This window comes from Colius striatus, chromosome Z, assembly GCF_028858725.1.
Source record: "Colius striatus isolate bColStr4 chromosome Z, bColStr4.1.hap1, whole genome shotgun sequence".
Classification (NCBI taxonomy): Eukaryota; Metazoa; Chordata; class Aves; order Coliiformes; family Coliidae; genus Colius; species Colius striatus.
In genome coordinates, this window is record NC_084790.1 from 88,236,416 (window position 1) to 88,249,363 (window position 12,948).

A 12,948-nucleotide genomic window follows, 5' to 3' on the forward strand; every position below is an offset into this window, starting at 1 on the left:
TTTATTTGCATTCATTTCTTGAAATGTACATTCCATTATACAAGAGCTGTAAATCACGATTTTTTACTATAAAACCATTTCAGTAATCAATATTAGTCCAGGAGTTGGAAGCAGGTAAAAGTGAAACATTCATAGGTCTCAACTTGAGGAGTAAAAGCACAAGCAAATGTGAAGAGACTCTCACAGAAACCTTTTTTTACACTGTAGGAATTGACTCACTACCAAGTGAAACACATTCCACCTAAAAGTGACCGTTTTCTCATTATCCATTATTGACTGATGTGTCTAGAAACTGAAATAAACAAACTTTTGCCAGCTCAAAGGGCAGCCTTCCAGATATCAGCCATATCTGTTCATAAATGCACTGTGTTAAGTAGGCACAAACATACTGTAGAGCTGGAAAGAGGCAGAAAACAAAGAGCAAGTGAGGAGAAACACCTCTGTTAACTACTGATTCAGAAGATGCAAAGGATTATCTCTGTGCACATAGTGCAGCAAGCCATGAGCAACTGCTGAAGAAAGAAAGGAGCAGAAGCTGCACCTCTACATGTCAGAATTCCTACCGACATCTGACACTGGCTGAAGTTTATCACCAGGCGTGTCTTACCTAGGAGGTGCAGTTCAATGAAATGGCGCACACAAGGTCAGACTGCTCCTCGGCAGTTTGCTCCCAAAGACAACACGTGAAATGTAACTGTGCTTTTATAACAACATCTTATTAAAATGCCAAGAGGGTCCCCAATTCCAGGCAGTGCTGGGTTTCCATACCCTGGCACGCGTATCCTTCACTTCCATGTTAAGCAGAAACCAATCGCACCAGGATTAGTAGCTCCTCGGAGAACTCCCGGCCCCTGTTTCCTGCAGTCCAAAACCAGGAGGTTCCATGATACAGCATAAAAATCTTCATATTGTCACACCATTTGGTTAAAAAAATATCCTGAGCTTGTTTTTAATAATAAAAAAATGAACTGTGTGCAATCATCAAGATGAAAATCCCCAAATCCTTGGGATAAAGATCCCCAAATCATTGGGGATAGAAATCCCCAGCCACAGGGATCAAAATACCCAGATTATTAGGATCAAAATCCCCAACCATTGGGATCAAGATCCCCAGCCATTGGGATAAAGATCCTCAGCCAATGGGATCAAAATCCCCAAATCATTGGGATCAAGATCCCCAGCCATTGGGATCAAGATCCCCAACCACTGGGATAAAGATCCCCAGCCATTGGGATAAAAATCCCTAAATCCTTGGGATAAAGATCCCCAAATCTTTGGGGATAGAAGTCCCCAGCCATTGGGATCAAAATCCCTAAATCATTGGGATCAAGATCCCAAGCCATTGGGATCAAAACCCCTAAATCATTGGGATCAAGATCCCAAGCCATTGGGATCAAAATCCCTAAATCTTTGGGATAAAGATCCCCAACCACTGTGATAAAAATCCTCAAATCATTAGGGATAAAGATCCCCAGCCAATGGGATCAAAGTCCCCAACCATTGGGATACAAATCCTCAAATCACTGGGATCAAAATCCCCAGCCATAGGGATAAAGTTCCCCAAAACTCAGGAAATCATCTTGTTTCACAAGCCTCTCTGTCTCCAGCCGCGCTGTTGCCCAGGACCGCGTCCAGAGGAGCGCGTCTCTTGCGGATGCTGCGTCCCGAGGCGATGAGATCCGCGTACCCGCGCTGATGGGAGAAGGCGTATGCGGAGCGGCGGCTCGAGACGCCCCGGCGGAAAGCGCTCTGCCTCCGCCTCCACTGCTGCTCCTCTGCCAGGTATTTCTTGCGGTTCTTCTGGATCTTCGTGCATGCAAAGACAGACCAGTTGTCAGGTGACAAGGGAAATCAGCTTGCTCGTGTTTAACTCTCTGGGGAAATAGCTCAACGTTTTTTTGAATCCTTAAACTGCTGAACAGGAAGGTTCTGGTGCTTCAGTTTGATGGTGTTAGGAACAAGAACAGGTAACACATCACCGTTTCAGGAACACTTACTCTATTTATGACAAGAGGAAATAGCCTTAGGGCAAGAGCAAATGGGCTGCAGCTGCCCCAGGGGAGGTTGAGGTTGGAGCTGAGGCAGAACTGTTTCCCTGAGAGGGGTGTCAGCCCTGTGCCAGGCTGCCCAGGGAGCTGGGGCAGTGCCCAGCCCTGGAGGGATCCCAAAGCCGTGGAGCTGAGGTGCTGAGGGCCCTGGGGTAGTGCTGGGCTGGGCAGGGTGAGGGGAGGGCTGGGACTGCAGCAGCTTCAGGAGCTTTAACAACCCAAATTATTCTGTGACTATTTTGAACTTCATTATTTTCATTGTCTTTAAATATGTTTCATTTAAGTGGACTGACGATGCATAACTGACAGCTATCCCTGTGGTTTCATGCTGACTCTTCTTTAACATCTTTTTAAGCAACACCACTGCTATTTCATCTATTTCCAAACCCATATGCTATTTACCAGCTCAAGGCAGGACAGAAGCAAACAAACCCCACCTACTACAGTCTGACACACAGCAATGGAACTGCAGCATAGGCCAGATGAAAACTGAAGTCAGGGCATCTGTAGCCTCAGAGTGGGCTTCTGTGGTTTTACAAAGTCAAGTCATTCTGTGAAGTGCTCAGTCAAGGCAAGCAATGAAACAGCCCACAGCAAACAGCATGCTGAGCTTCTACACTTTTCTCTGCATCCCACAGAAGCACACAAGGAAGACACAGGGAAGTAAGGACAGATCCACGTGACACACTGCTTTGGACAGCAAGATATCACAGCAGCAGTTGTCACCCTGGCCTCTGGAGAGCCCTCCCTGGCCACAGGACTTGAGCGCCAGCCTCCTGTAACTCTCCCTAGGGCACAGCCACCTATTTGTCTCACTATTAGCACCAAGATTGACTTCTGTGAGTAAATACAAGCCAAATTAACTGAAATGACCTAAGACTTTACTCACTCTGTCACTTTCCAAAGGCCAGATTGTCATGGACAAAAAACGCCAGGCCACTACAGGGAGTAAGCACACAGCAATTGATAAAATCATGGTCAGCCAGAGGTAGGGTTGTCTCAGAGCATTTGGAGCAGTTCCTAGAAAGAGCAAAATACTGGTTTATGACATAATCAGGTAAACTACCTGTAAAACACAAGTAAGATACTGAAAGCCACAGCTTCCTTCCTGAGGATCTGACATTTGGGTCTTTCATTGTGTGTAACAAAATCAATCCCTTATTACACCAGGGGAGGTTCAGGCTGGATGTGAAGAGGAATGTCTTTGCTGCCGCGGCTGTCAGGCATTGGCAGGGGCTGCCCAGGGAGGTGCTGGAGTCACCGTCCCTGGAGGGGTTTCAGAGCTGGGTGGGTGTTGCCCTGAGGGCAATGGGCTGGTGGGTGATGGGGCTGGGACAGAGGCTGCACTCCATGAGCTGAAAGGTCTCTGCCAGCTGAAACCTTTCTGTGTTTCTGTGATTCAGGGACTCTACTGTGAAGAGACTGTAATAGGAAAGAATTTTACAAAGCCCTTCTATTACAACATATCAATACTAATGTCAAAGCCCTTCTAAGGGTTATAGGAGGCACAAAACACATTTGGCTGAGATGTGTGGCTTTTTGTCTCGCTTTAAAGCATGCAAAGCAAAAACCAGTCCTCCCAGTATCACTGGTACATACGTGGCCTCGAAAGCAAGTGACATTTTGTAGCCAAACAAACAATGTCAAGGAGCTTCCTATCAAACTAAGTAGCAGTCCAATCTCTATAAACCTCTGAAATGCATAAAGTTTTCAGATGGCATGAATTTATAACACAAGTCTAAAACATTACTAAAGGTCAAAACCCCCATATTAGAGGCAAATACTTTTTTTCAGTGGGTTCAACTTAAAAATTAGAACACAAAATTGAGGGGGGATTGGGTTTTTTGGGTGGGAGGATGTTTAAATCTAAGGCAATATAAGGTATTAAGACTATAAGATATGTAAGAGATATAAGAGTATAAGAAAGATGTGTCAGTAGACCAATTAGGAAGCACAGTTTTCCTCAGAAGAAAAAATTCCATCTGGCTGCTACTTACACCTCCCTGGACTTCCAGTAAAACCCCAGGAAGCTGCCAGCAGCAGTTGGCTTTGTCTTCCTTTGGGGTTTCACCGTCCACTGATCAGTTAGAGCCACGTGGCAAAAGCACACCCTGCCAGGTCACTGCCTTCCCTTTACTTTCAGCTGCCTCACTGATTTTAACTTAGTTTTCCTTTGCAGGCTCACTAACTGCTGGGCAACGTCAAGTTCCAGCTCATTTTCACTGAAAGAAAAGAAATGCTCTCAATAAAGCAACCTGGCCCCAAATACAAACAAAACTCTTCTTTGACAGAGAATGAGTATTTAACATCATTTCCTTCCACAAGCATCAGGGCTGTGCCACGACCTTTTGGCCATAGTTCTGCTCCAGTTACAAAGCTGTGAGAGATGGGAACAAGGAGCACAAAACACAAGGACTGACCTGTAAACTGAAAGACAGAAGGAAACAGAACGTGGATTCCAGCACTGTGGAAGTCAAATGTGATACCAAAGTAAAGTGCAATACTCCCAAACACTGAAAAAGCATTAACAAAGGTCCAGTAAGATGTATCCAAGCCAATCTGAAAGCAAACAAAATTTCCAAGTGAGATGATGGCAAGTCCTCTGCAGGCTGACGGCGTTTTACATCCAGTTACACATCAGGCAGAGAGAGAGCATCAACAAAGAAGAGAGAAGGCAAAAAAGGGAGAGCTTTTGCATACTTTTACATCTTTGGTATACAGATTAAGAAACATGACCAGAAAGTGTCCTCAGAGCAACAGAGACCAGGAAGCTAAGCTCACTTGCCTGAAAATTGACGACAAATATGAGAGAAGATGCTGCTGTGACAGCAAACGACTGATAATCTGAAGGTGCTTCTCCATCCTGTCCCATGGTTTTGAGGTAAGCTCCATATGGTATGAAGAAGATTATCAGTGAAGTTACAGCTCCGTGAAGCAAACTTAGAAAGAATTTCTTGTAGTTAAAAAGTAAATCCTTCTGTCCCAAAACATACAGGCTAGGGAACCGAAGGCTCAGCTTGTCACTCACGTCCTTCATAAAGGCAGAAAGAAAGAGAAAGAAAAGTTGCTGCGATTTCTGGTTCTCGGGGTGAGCTTTGAAGAGTCAGGAGCTCAACTACACAAAGGAAACGGCAGATCTCTCCCTATTCAAATGGCAGTTTGGACATCAGGGCTGCACAGGTACAACTGTGTAGAGCCACGTCTGGATGACATCTGTCACAAGGCCTGTGTCCAGGCTTCCAGATTTGTAGCCCGCTGCTTGCCAAGGCAGGAATGTCCTGTTGCACGGCTCTTTACAGCTGTGCAGTGTGCTGGAGTCTCTTCCCTACACAGTGAGCAAGTGGAAGATGGGAGGAATCACTGCATGTCCTGACTTGGAGTCTCTAATGAATACTCAAGTGAGATCTTAATTTGGTACTGAGTCTATTTCTTAGCTTTTAAAAGAAGGCAGAAACACCAATTTGCCTAATCATTAGGTGAGCTTTGTGTGGAAAAACAAGTGAAGGCCAAAAGCACTTGTGCCACTGAATTAAAACAAATGCCAAGCACCAAGACTTCCTGTCAAATACATTGATTCCCACTGCTCAGTCCTATGTCCTCAGCTCAGAGGGGAAAGCCAGGAATGCCTTGTCCTTTAACACAGCCACCTTTGCTGTGCTGGGGGAATGATGTCATGAATAGCAGGCACTTAGAAATATTTTAAAGAAACATTATTAGCACTGAAGACCTCTGGCATCTGATTAACTCTGCCTATCTCAGTCACCCTCTGCTTATTGCCTCTTGTTAGATCAAGACATTGTGACAAGGAACACACTTTTAAAAGCCAAACAACATCTCTAAAATGCCTCATACCCAAAACAAAGCAACCAGGGTCAGTGTAATTAAAGACCTAATGTTCGACACCTTCGGATTCATCTGTTATTAATAGCAACATGGAGAATACCTGGTCAAGCAAGCCAACTAGCAGGACTGGGAGACTGGAATACAACACGTTGTACAGCGTGATGAACCAGTCTTCGTATGCTGTCTGCAAGCAGAGGGGGAATTGCAGTAGTTAATGATTTCCTTTCAATTACACCTCTTCATTCCAGTTCCTGAGAAAATTCACATGTGCTCTACTATAGCATTAACCTCACCTGTCTCAGTGTTCACCCAAAAGGTAAGCAGCACCTTAGCTCAAAGCTCTGCTGAAGTCATTTTTAGCCTGTGTTAAGCTGCCCCACAACTGACAAACCACCAGTGTTACCTAGAACCATAGAATCACAGCATGGTGGGGGTTGGGAGGGACCTTTAGAGATCACCCAGTCCAACCCCCCTGCAGAAGCAGCTCCCACCTAGATCAGGTCACACAGGAACGTGTCCAGGTGGGTCTTGAAGCCCTCCAAGGAAGGAGCCTCCACACCCTCCCTGGGCAGCCTGGGCCAGGGCTCCCTCACTCAAACACTCAAACAGTTGGTCCTGATGTTTCAATGGAACTGTTTGTGTTCCAGCTTCATCCCATCACCCCTTGTCCTGTCACTAGATACAACAGAATAAAAGTGCTGCCCCAACCCCCTGACACCCACCAGGGAGATATTTGTCAATATTACTGAGCTCCCCCCTCAGTCTCCTCCAGACTAAACAGCCCCAGGTCCCGCAGCCTTTCCTCACAAGGAAGATGCTCCAGTGCCCTGATCATCTTGCTGGCCCTGCACTGGCCTCTCTGCAGCAGTTCCCTGTCCCTCTGCAGCTGGGGAGCCCACAACTGGACACAGGACTCCAGATGAGGCCTCAGCAGATGTGGCAGAGCAGAGGGGGAGCAGAACCTCCCTGGCCCTGCTGCCCACACTCTGCTGGATGCCCCCAGGCTGCCATTGGCTTCTTGCCCACGAGGCCACGTTGCTGCTCATGGGCAGTTTATTATCAGCCAGCACTGCCAGGTCTGTCTCTGCAGAGCTGCTCTCCAGCAGGTCACCCCCAGCCTGGCCTGGGGCAGGGGGTTGTTCCTCCCCAGCTGCAGGACTCTGCCCTCGCCCTTGTTGAACCTCAGCAGGTTCCTCTGTGCCCAACTCTCTGTTCAGGCTACCTGACCTGGAACACTATCAAAACTGACCATCTCAGCCTGGTGTATCGCTGCACTTGTGACTGTGATGAGCACTTGGCACCTCACAAACCAGTCTGGTTTCTGGTTTTTGTTGTTCTTTTGCTCCATTGTAGGCATCCACAGTTTCCATCACAGCAAAGGGCTGCCTGTCTGTGGCTATAGCCCTGACCCACCATGCTGGAACACGCAAGGACATCTCCTGTCCATGGAGACGCATCTCAGCTCTTCAAGTCCTTTCAACACTGTGTGAACTTCAAACGCTGCCTGTACCCCAAGCCATGCTCGCAAGGAGTTCAAGGTTTGGATTCATTCACTGCCTCACTTCACCCAGCAACATCTTCAGTTGCAAGAAGTGGGAAAGGTTACCCAAACCACTACGTAACAATCTCTTCCTCCCTGTACAATGTTGATACTGACTTTAGTGTTGGGAAATCATAAACAACAACTGCTTAGCTTGTAACTAACTAGTTCAGAAGTTACCATTCATTCTCCTGCAGAAATTACTGATGATAGCTTCAGGCTCCCGTCCCCTCCCAGCTTGAGCCTTTGCTGTTCTACATGGACAGAAAGGGAGAACTGCTTGTTACTACTGCACATGGGTGTGCCTCCTTACCTGGGCAGAAAAGCCATTAAAGAATGAATACCAGACGTGGACTAGTGTGAAAGCAAAGTTTTTGTAGAAGAAGTATCGTAAGAACTTGCACATCCTGATGTAGGACCATCGCCCGTGGACCAGCAGCAGCCTCTGGAGGAAGCGGAATTGCCCAAAGGAGTAGTCACTTGTCATGACAGCTTGCATCCCTTCCTGGCCACTGATTCCAACTCCAATGTGTGCAGCTAAATTAACAACAGAAACACCACACACATGATGTTGAACAAAAGGAAAGGAACAGCACATCCAGGGCAAATCTTCTACCCATTCCTATCCTTTGCTTTGGGTTTTTCTGCCCCATTTTGTTTCTGTGTACAGCAAAAAGGCTGCATTAAAGAGTGACACAGCAGTGCATAAGTGCATAACCCATGAACCCAGAAGTTCCCTGTGCAGTGGAATTCCTCAGGAAGCAGTTCAGAGAGCACCAGTTGCAATGCAGGATGGCTAATGCCTCCAAGCAAGGGGCAGCTATCACTTTGTTCTTTGTATTGCACTCCACAGCACAACAACAGAGGTAACACAAGTCTCTTCTCAGGATATGTCTACAGAAGGTGCTAAAGTACACCACTAACCATTTCACAAAGGGCTTCCTCACAAAGGGAAGGTGCAGGCATAGAAGCTAACAAAACCCAAGTGCCGTTTACATGGGCAATGAAATAGATGGTAGAGTCCTCTGAACAGAGAGAAATAGTGAAGAGACTGCAAAAGAACACCCAGAACAGATCTTTCCTACCGAGAGGAGTTTTACAGCTGCCTTACTTTTAATCATGTTCACATCGTTGGCACCATCCCCAATAGCCAGTGTAATAGCTTTCTTGTATTTCTTCACCAGCTCCACCACCATGGCTTTCTGCTTTGGAGTCACTCGACAGCAAATTACAGCCCTGCATTCGCAGGCCAGGTCAACAAAGTTCTTCTGCTGCTGTTCTTTGTAAGCTTCAGCCCTTCTTCTCTTCTCAGTTTGCTTCTTTTTCTCTTCTGCTGTTCTAGGGAATTTCAGCTTAAGTTTCTTTTTCTTCTTTTTCTTCTCCAGCAGGATTTCATTCTGTGTAACAAAAACACATTACATTCCCTTCTACACCAGCCAAATCCAAGTGCTGCCTATGCAACACTTCATTACACATCACCCATTTTATGGCCTTTTACACATTCATCATCCATTTACACACTCATCACACCTCACCCATTTACAGCCATTTAACAAAATGGTCACACAGGGGAGTGAACAAAGAACTAAGGAAACAATGACAAGAATGCACTGGGATTAACAAAAGCAGAATGCTTGTCTTTAGTGTCACAGCACTTCTTGAAGGGTTCAAAGGACCATTTCTTCTGATAGAAACAAAGTCACTTTTGAAAACTTTCTGGTATTTAAACTTCCCTCTTTCCTGTTTCCTCAGGTCCTAAAGGAAGCATGACCATGGGAAACACATGTGGAAGTGTCCTAGAATTAGCTGGGTTAGTTCTGGGGCAGTTTGGCAGGACCAAGGGATTACACAGATTTGCAATGCTTCTTAACACTCCTTCTAGATTACCTCCTTTAGACATGCCCAGCCTGCTGCCTGCGGCTTGCACAAAGATATACATCTCTATATACACAAGAAAGGTTCAAGGCTGGAATGCTGAATTCAGGCAGATGGTCCTTATCTGCTCACCAGACTTTCTCCTTTGCAGGTGTGTAGGTGCAGCTGCCAGCAGGGTGGGGAAAAGGCACAGAAGTACTGCCAGTCACCTCTCTGCTAAAAGCTCTTTTCTGCTTCCTGAGCTCCCAGGAGAGGACTGTGTGCAGGACTGAGCAGGAAACTTGCTTTTTGTTTCTACCCTTTCACCTCTCATTTCAAGCGTGACTTCTGTGCCTGTGCTGACGCCACGCCTCCTGTAATGCTGGGAGTCCTCTCCTTTGCATCCCCACGAAGAACAAATACTCTGAAACACCAGGCTGTGCTTTGGCAGGGGCTTGACTTTGGTGGCAGCTACCAGGGTGATTTGAAAGGCCCAAGACATTCCTTATTGAACAATACTTTCAACCTTCAGAACTGAAAACATTTCTGAAGATGAACATCACACAGATGTGTTCAACTGGTGAAACAATGGCCAGAGATGGGTTTAGCAAAGCAGTCAAACAAACAGAGTCCTCAGTGAAAGACATTGACTTGGGGGTAGCCCCTAAAGCTGAAATGCACAGGAGAACGTGTTTTGTACATACCAGCCAGGAGCCGGTAATTATTAAAGCACGATCTTTACTACCCTGGAAGAAGGGCTCGTTCATTCTCAGAGAGGAATGTGTACTTGATCCAGCTCTGTTCCTCTGGTTTTCCAGCCTAGTCTGAAGAAGAGCACTGGAAAGAAAGGTGGATACTATTACAGAGAAATCAAGGGTGAACTTCAAGCCAGGACCGAAAATCTGCAAGAAAGAAATGCAGTGTATGCTGCAAGGCCTTGTTTTGTTTGCCTTTCCCCATTTATTAAGTGACGTTCCAGAGAGCCATGAAAAGAGGATCACACTGTTTGCAAATAAGGAAACAAAAAAAGAGGAAGAACTATCCAGGGACAGTTGTGACACTGTCACAGGCCCTAGTTCTTCTCCCAGCCCCATGTTGTTTCTACTTGGCTCTGATCATTTTTGACAAGCTCTTTATGAGTGCTGACTTGTGATCTGTTGTGTTTTTATAGGTCTATACTGGGTACGGGAGCATGAGACAGGGCAAAAGAGCAGCTGGGAAAATGCAGGAGTTCAGGGACAGCAAAATCTGGTGACTACTCAAGATTTGGGCCAAAGAGAGGCCTGTGTGGCCCACTGCAGGTGGGCTCCAGACCAGTCTGAAACACAGGACAGTCAACAGTTGTTGTCCAAGAACACATAAGCTCCTCCAAATGAAATACCACAACTTTCACCCATAATTAAGAGGCTGCCTTGCAAAGTTACAAGTTGAAGTTGCAAGTTACTCTGTAAACTGCAGAGACACAGACAACATACAGCTGAACAACTGCCAAGATGTATTGTTCAGACAGTGAAGACGCACTGTGGGATAAACCAATGTTACCACTGAGCTCATTTCAAACATGAAACACTTTTAATTCAAACAAAAGAAAACTTCACTTGCCTGGTATCTTCTCCATAGCAGATTGTTGTTTCATCTGTTAAGAGTTCACAAGAAAATCCAATATTTTCAGCAGTCTCTACAATAAAAAAGCAAGAGAGGAAAGTGTTGACCTGAAGTTCTCTCCTGAGCAACTGCTGGGAGCAGCCAGGGCTACCTGAAGTCCTCTGAAGTAAATTCTGAAGCTATGTTTCAGTGAGAGAAGTGCCTTTTTAACACAGTGCAGATGAATAGGGGGAAAAAAATCATAGGTAGCCCAGAGCAGCTGGGGGAATGGTAGTTTGTTGTTTGCATACAACAGTGTGGCCATGAAGGCACAGTGGGTGAGGGAGTTCATATCAACTGAGAATCCTATCTCCTATGCATCATTTCCTATGAAATATACATTATTGTGGTGAAATGTATTGTTACAAGATGTCTTGGACACAAAAAACCGTTAATGACCTGGAAAAGCCTATCAGTCAATTTGTGGAACAAAGATCTTCCACACCCTACTTAAATTGATGGTGGAGATGCTGTTTCCAGAGAGCCATTACAGCAAAAGCATTGCAATAGTCAACCACGGGGTATTCCACATCATCCTGCCCAGTCCTCACTCCAGATCCCTTGAACCAAAGCACTTGCCAGCGTCAGAGAGATGCTGCTGTGGCTGCACATCCATCCAGGTTGCAGCACAGTCATTCTTCCTCACAAATGTAATGCCCTGTTTTGAACTGACTTAACAAGATGCATTGCTGGAGTACAGACTAGCAGCTCCCAAAAGAAAAGCTAATCAGTCTCTGTCAGCAGCACTTGTGGGTATTAATTTTCACTGTAAAAAGGCAAGTTTTGGTACCTGCTCTCAGAGCAAAGCAAGTCTGGTGTTAAAACCTACTTGTCCTGCGTTTGCTTTGCACTGCAAAAAGCAATAGCTGGTTATTTTCATATAGGAGACAGTCAGTCAATTAGTTATCTAGGCTAATTTGTTAAAGGAACAAAAGACACATGGAAGCCCATCCAGGAACTCCGGCCTGGGAACAGCTGGCATGAAGTTCTGCACATTGTAGAAACTGTGAAATGGATTTTCACACTGAGCTCTTGTAGAAACAGGCATTTTACTCCCAGCCTACGTTTGCCCCGGTTTGCCATCTACTCTGTTTTTACAAGCTCTCTGGCTGTGAGCAAACTCACCTTTTTTGTCGCCAGTAAGCACCCAGATTTTAATGTCTGCTTTTGAGAGTCTGGAAATGGTTTCTGGAACTCCATCCTGTAGTTTGTCTTCAATAGCCGTTGCACCAAGCAGCTGGATTTCATTTGAAGAACAGGTATTTAGTAGGATAAACATGTATAGAAAGCAGATGCCTTTTCAGCAGAGAATGAAACTATTTTGGATACCTCTTTAAGCCAAGGCACAGCTCTGGCTAAGAATTCAGTAAAGACAAACTCTTGCTTATAGAAGTGGCCACAGTAAAACACATTTCCCTTCATCCTATTAAACTCTTAACATTTGGCGTGGATCTGAAGCCAACAAAACACTGCAAAGACCTCAGTCAAAATGTCCTAATAAACAAGGATCACTTACTTTCAAAACTGTCAGTTTCTTCTTACATAAGAATAAAAGAACATGAAAAAGCTGAAGCTTGACTTACAATCAAGTTATTTTCTATTTCCTCATACACTTTGTCCAGAGCTTCATCACGACTAGTTGTAGCTACACTAGCCTCCATGAACTTTTTATTCCATGCTTCGAATTCATCGTGACTAATGTCTCTGTAGCACAGGCAGAGTGTCCTGAGAGTTTCACTTGCAAAAACCTGAAAAACAGTGTAAAAAGAACCACCACATCCACAAAACAAAACTCTTCATTTGCAATCCAAGCATTAGAGGTAAGACCACAAGCATTTGGTGAGTCTGACACAGCAAATCCAGCTGTGCAGCTAGTCCTGGGTATTTCAGACACACTAAAACCTAAATTGCAGCTGAAGAAGGCAAACTGAGCTGAACGACTGAACAGGTGACAAATAGTACAGAGAGCCCTCATCTGGAATACTGGCAACTAGAAAAAAGGCAAGCAGACAAAATTTC

At 45.4% G+C, this 12,948-nt stretch overlaps 1 protein-coding gene across 1 annotated transcript in view; it reads right to left on the reverse strand.

Annotated features, from left to right (window-relative positions):
• Position 1: 1 nt before the first annotated feature.
• The window catches only part of ATP8B1 (ATPase phospholipid transporting 8B1), a 52,404-nt gene continuing 39,457 nt past the window's right edge, over positions 2–12,948 (reverse strand). The window contains exons 18-28 of the mRNA XM_062018258.1: positions 12,513–12,677; positions 12,055–12,166; positions 10,888–10,963; positions 9,990–10,122; positions 8,543–8,828; positions 7,745–7,968; positions 5,992–6,075; positions 4,834–5,079; positions 4,469–4,607; positions 2,938–3,068; positions 2–1,806 (exon numbers count right to left, since the gene is read on the reverse strand). Coding sequence (XP_061874242.1) covers positions 1,576–1,806; positions 2,938–3,068; positions 4,469–4,607; positions 4,834–5,079; positions 5,992–6,075; positions 7,745–7,968; positions 8,543–8,828; positions 9,990–10,122; positions 10,888–10,963; positions 12,055–12,166; positions 12,513–12,677 — 1,827 coding nt within the window. The 3' untranslated portion in view covers positions 2–1,575. The remainder of the gene's footprint in view (positions 1,807–2,937; positions 3,069–4,468; positions 4,608–4,833; positions 5,080–5,991; positions 6,076–7,744; positions 7,969–8,542; positions 8,829–9,989; positions 10,123–10,887; positions 10,964–12,054; positions 12,167–12,512; positions 12,678–12,948) is intronic.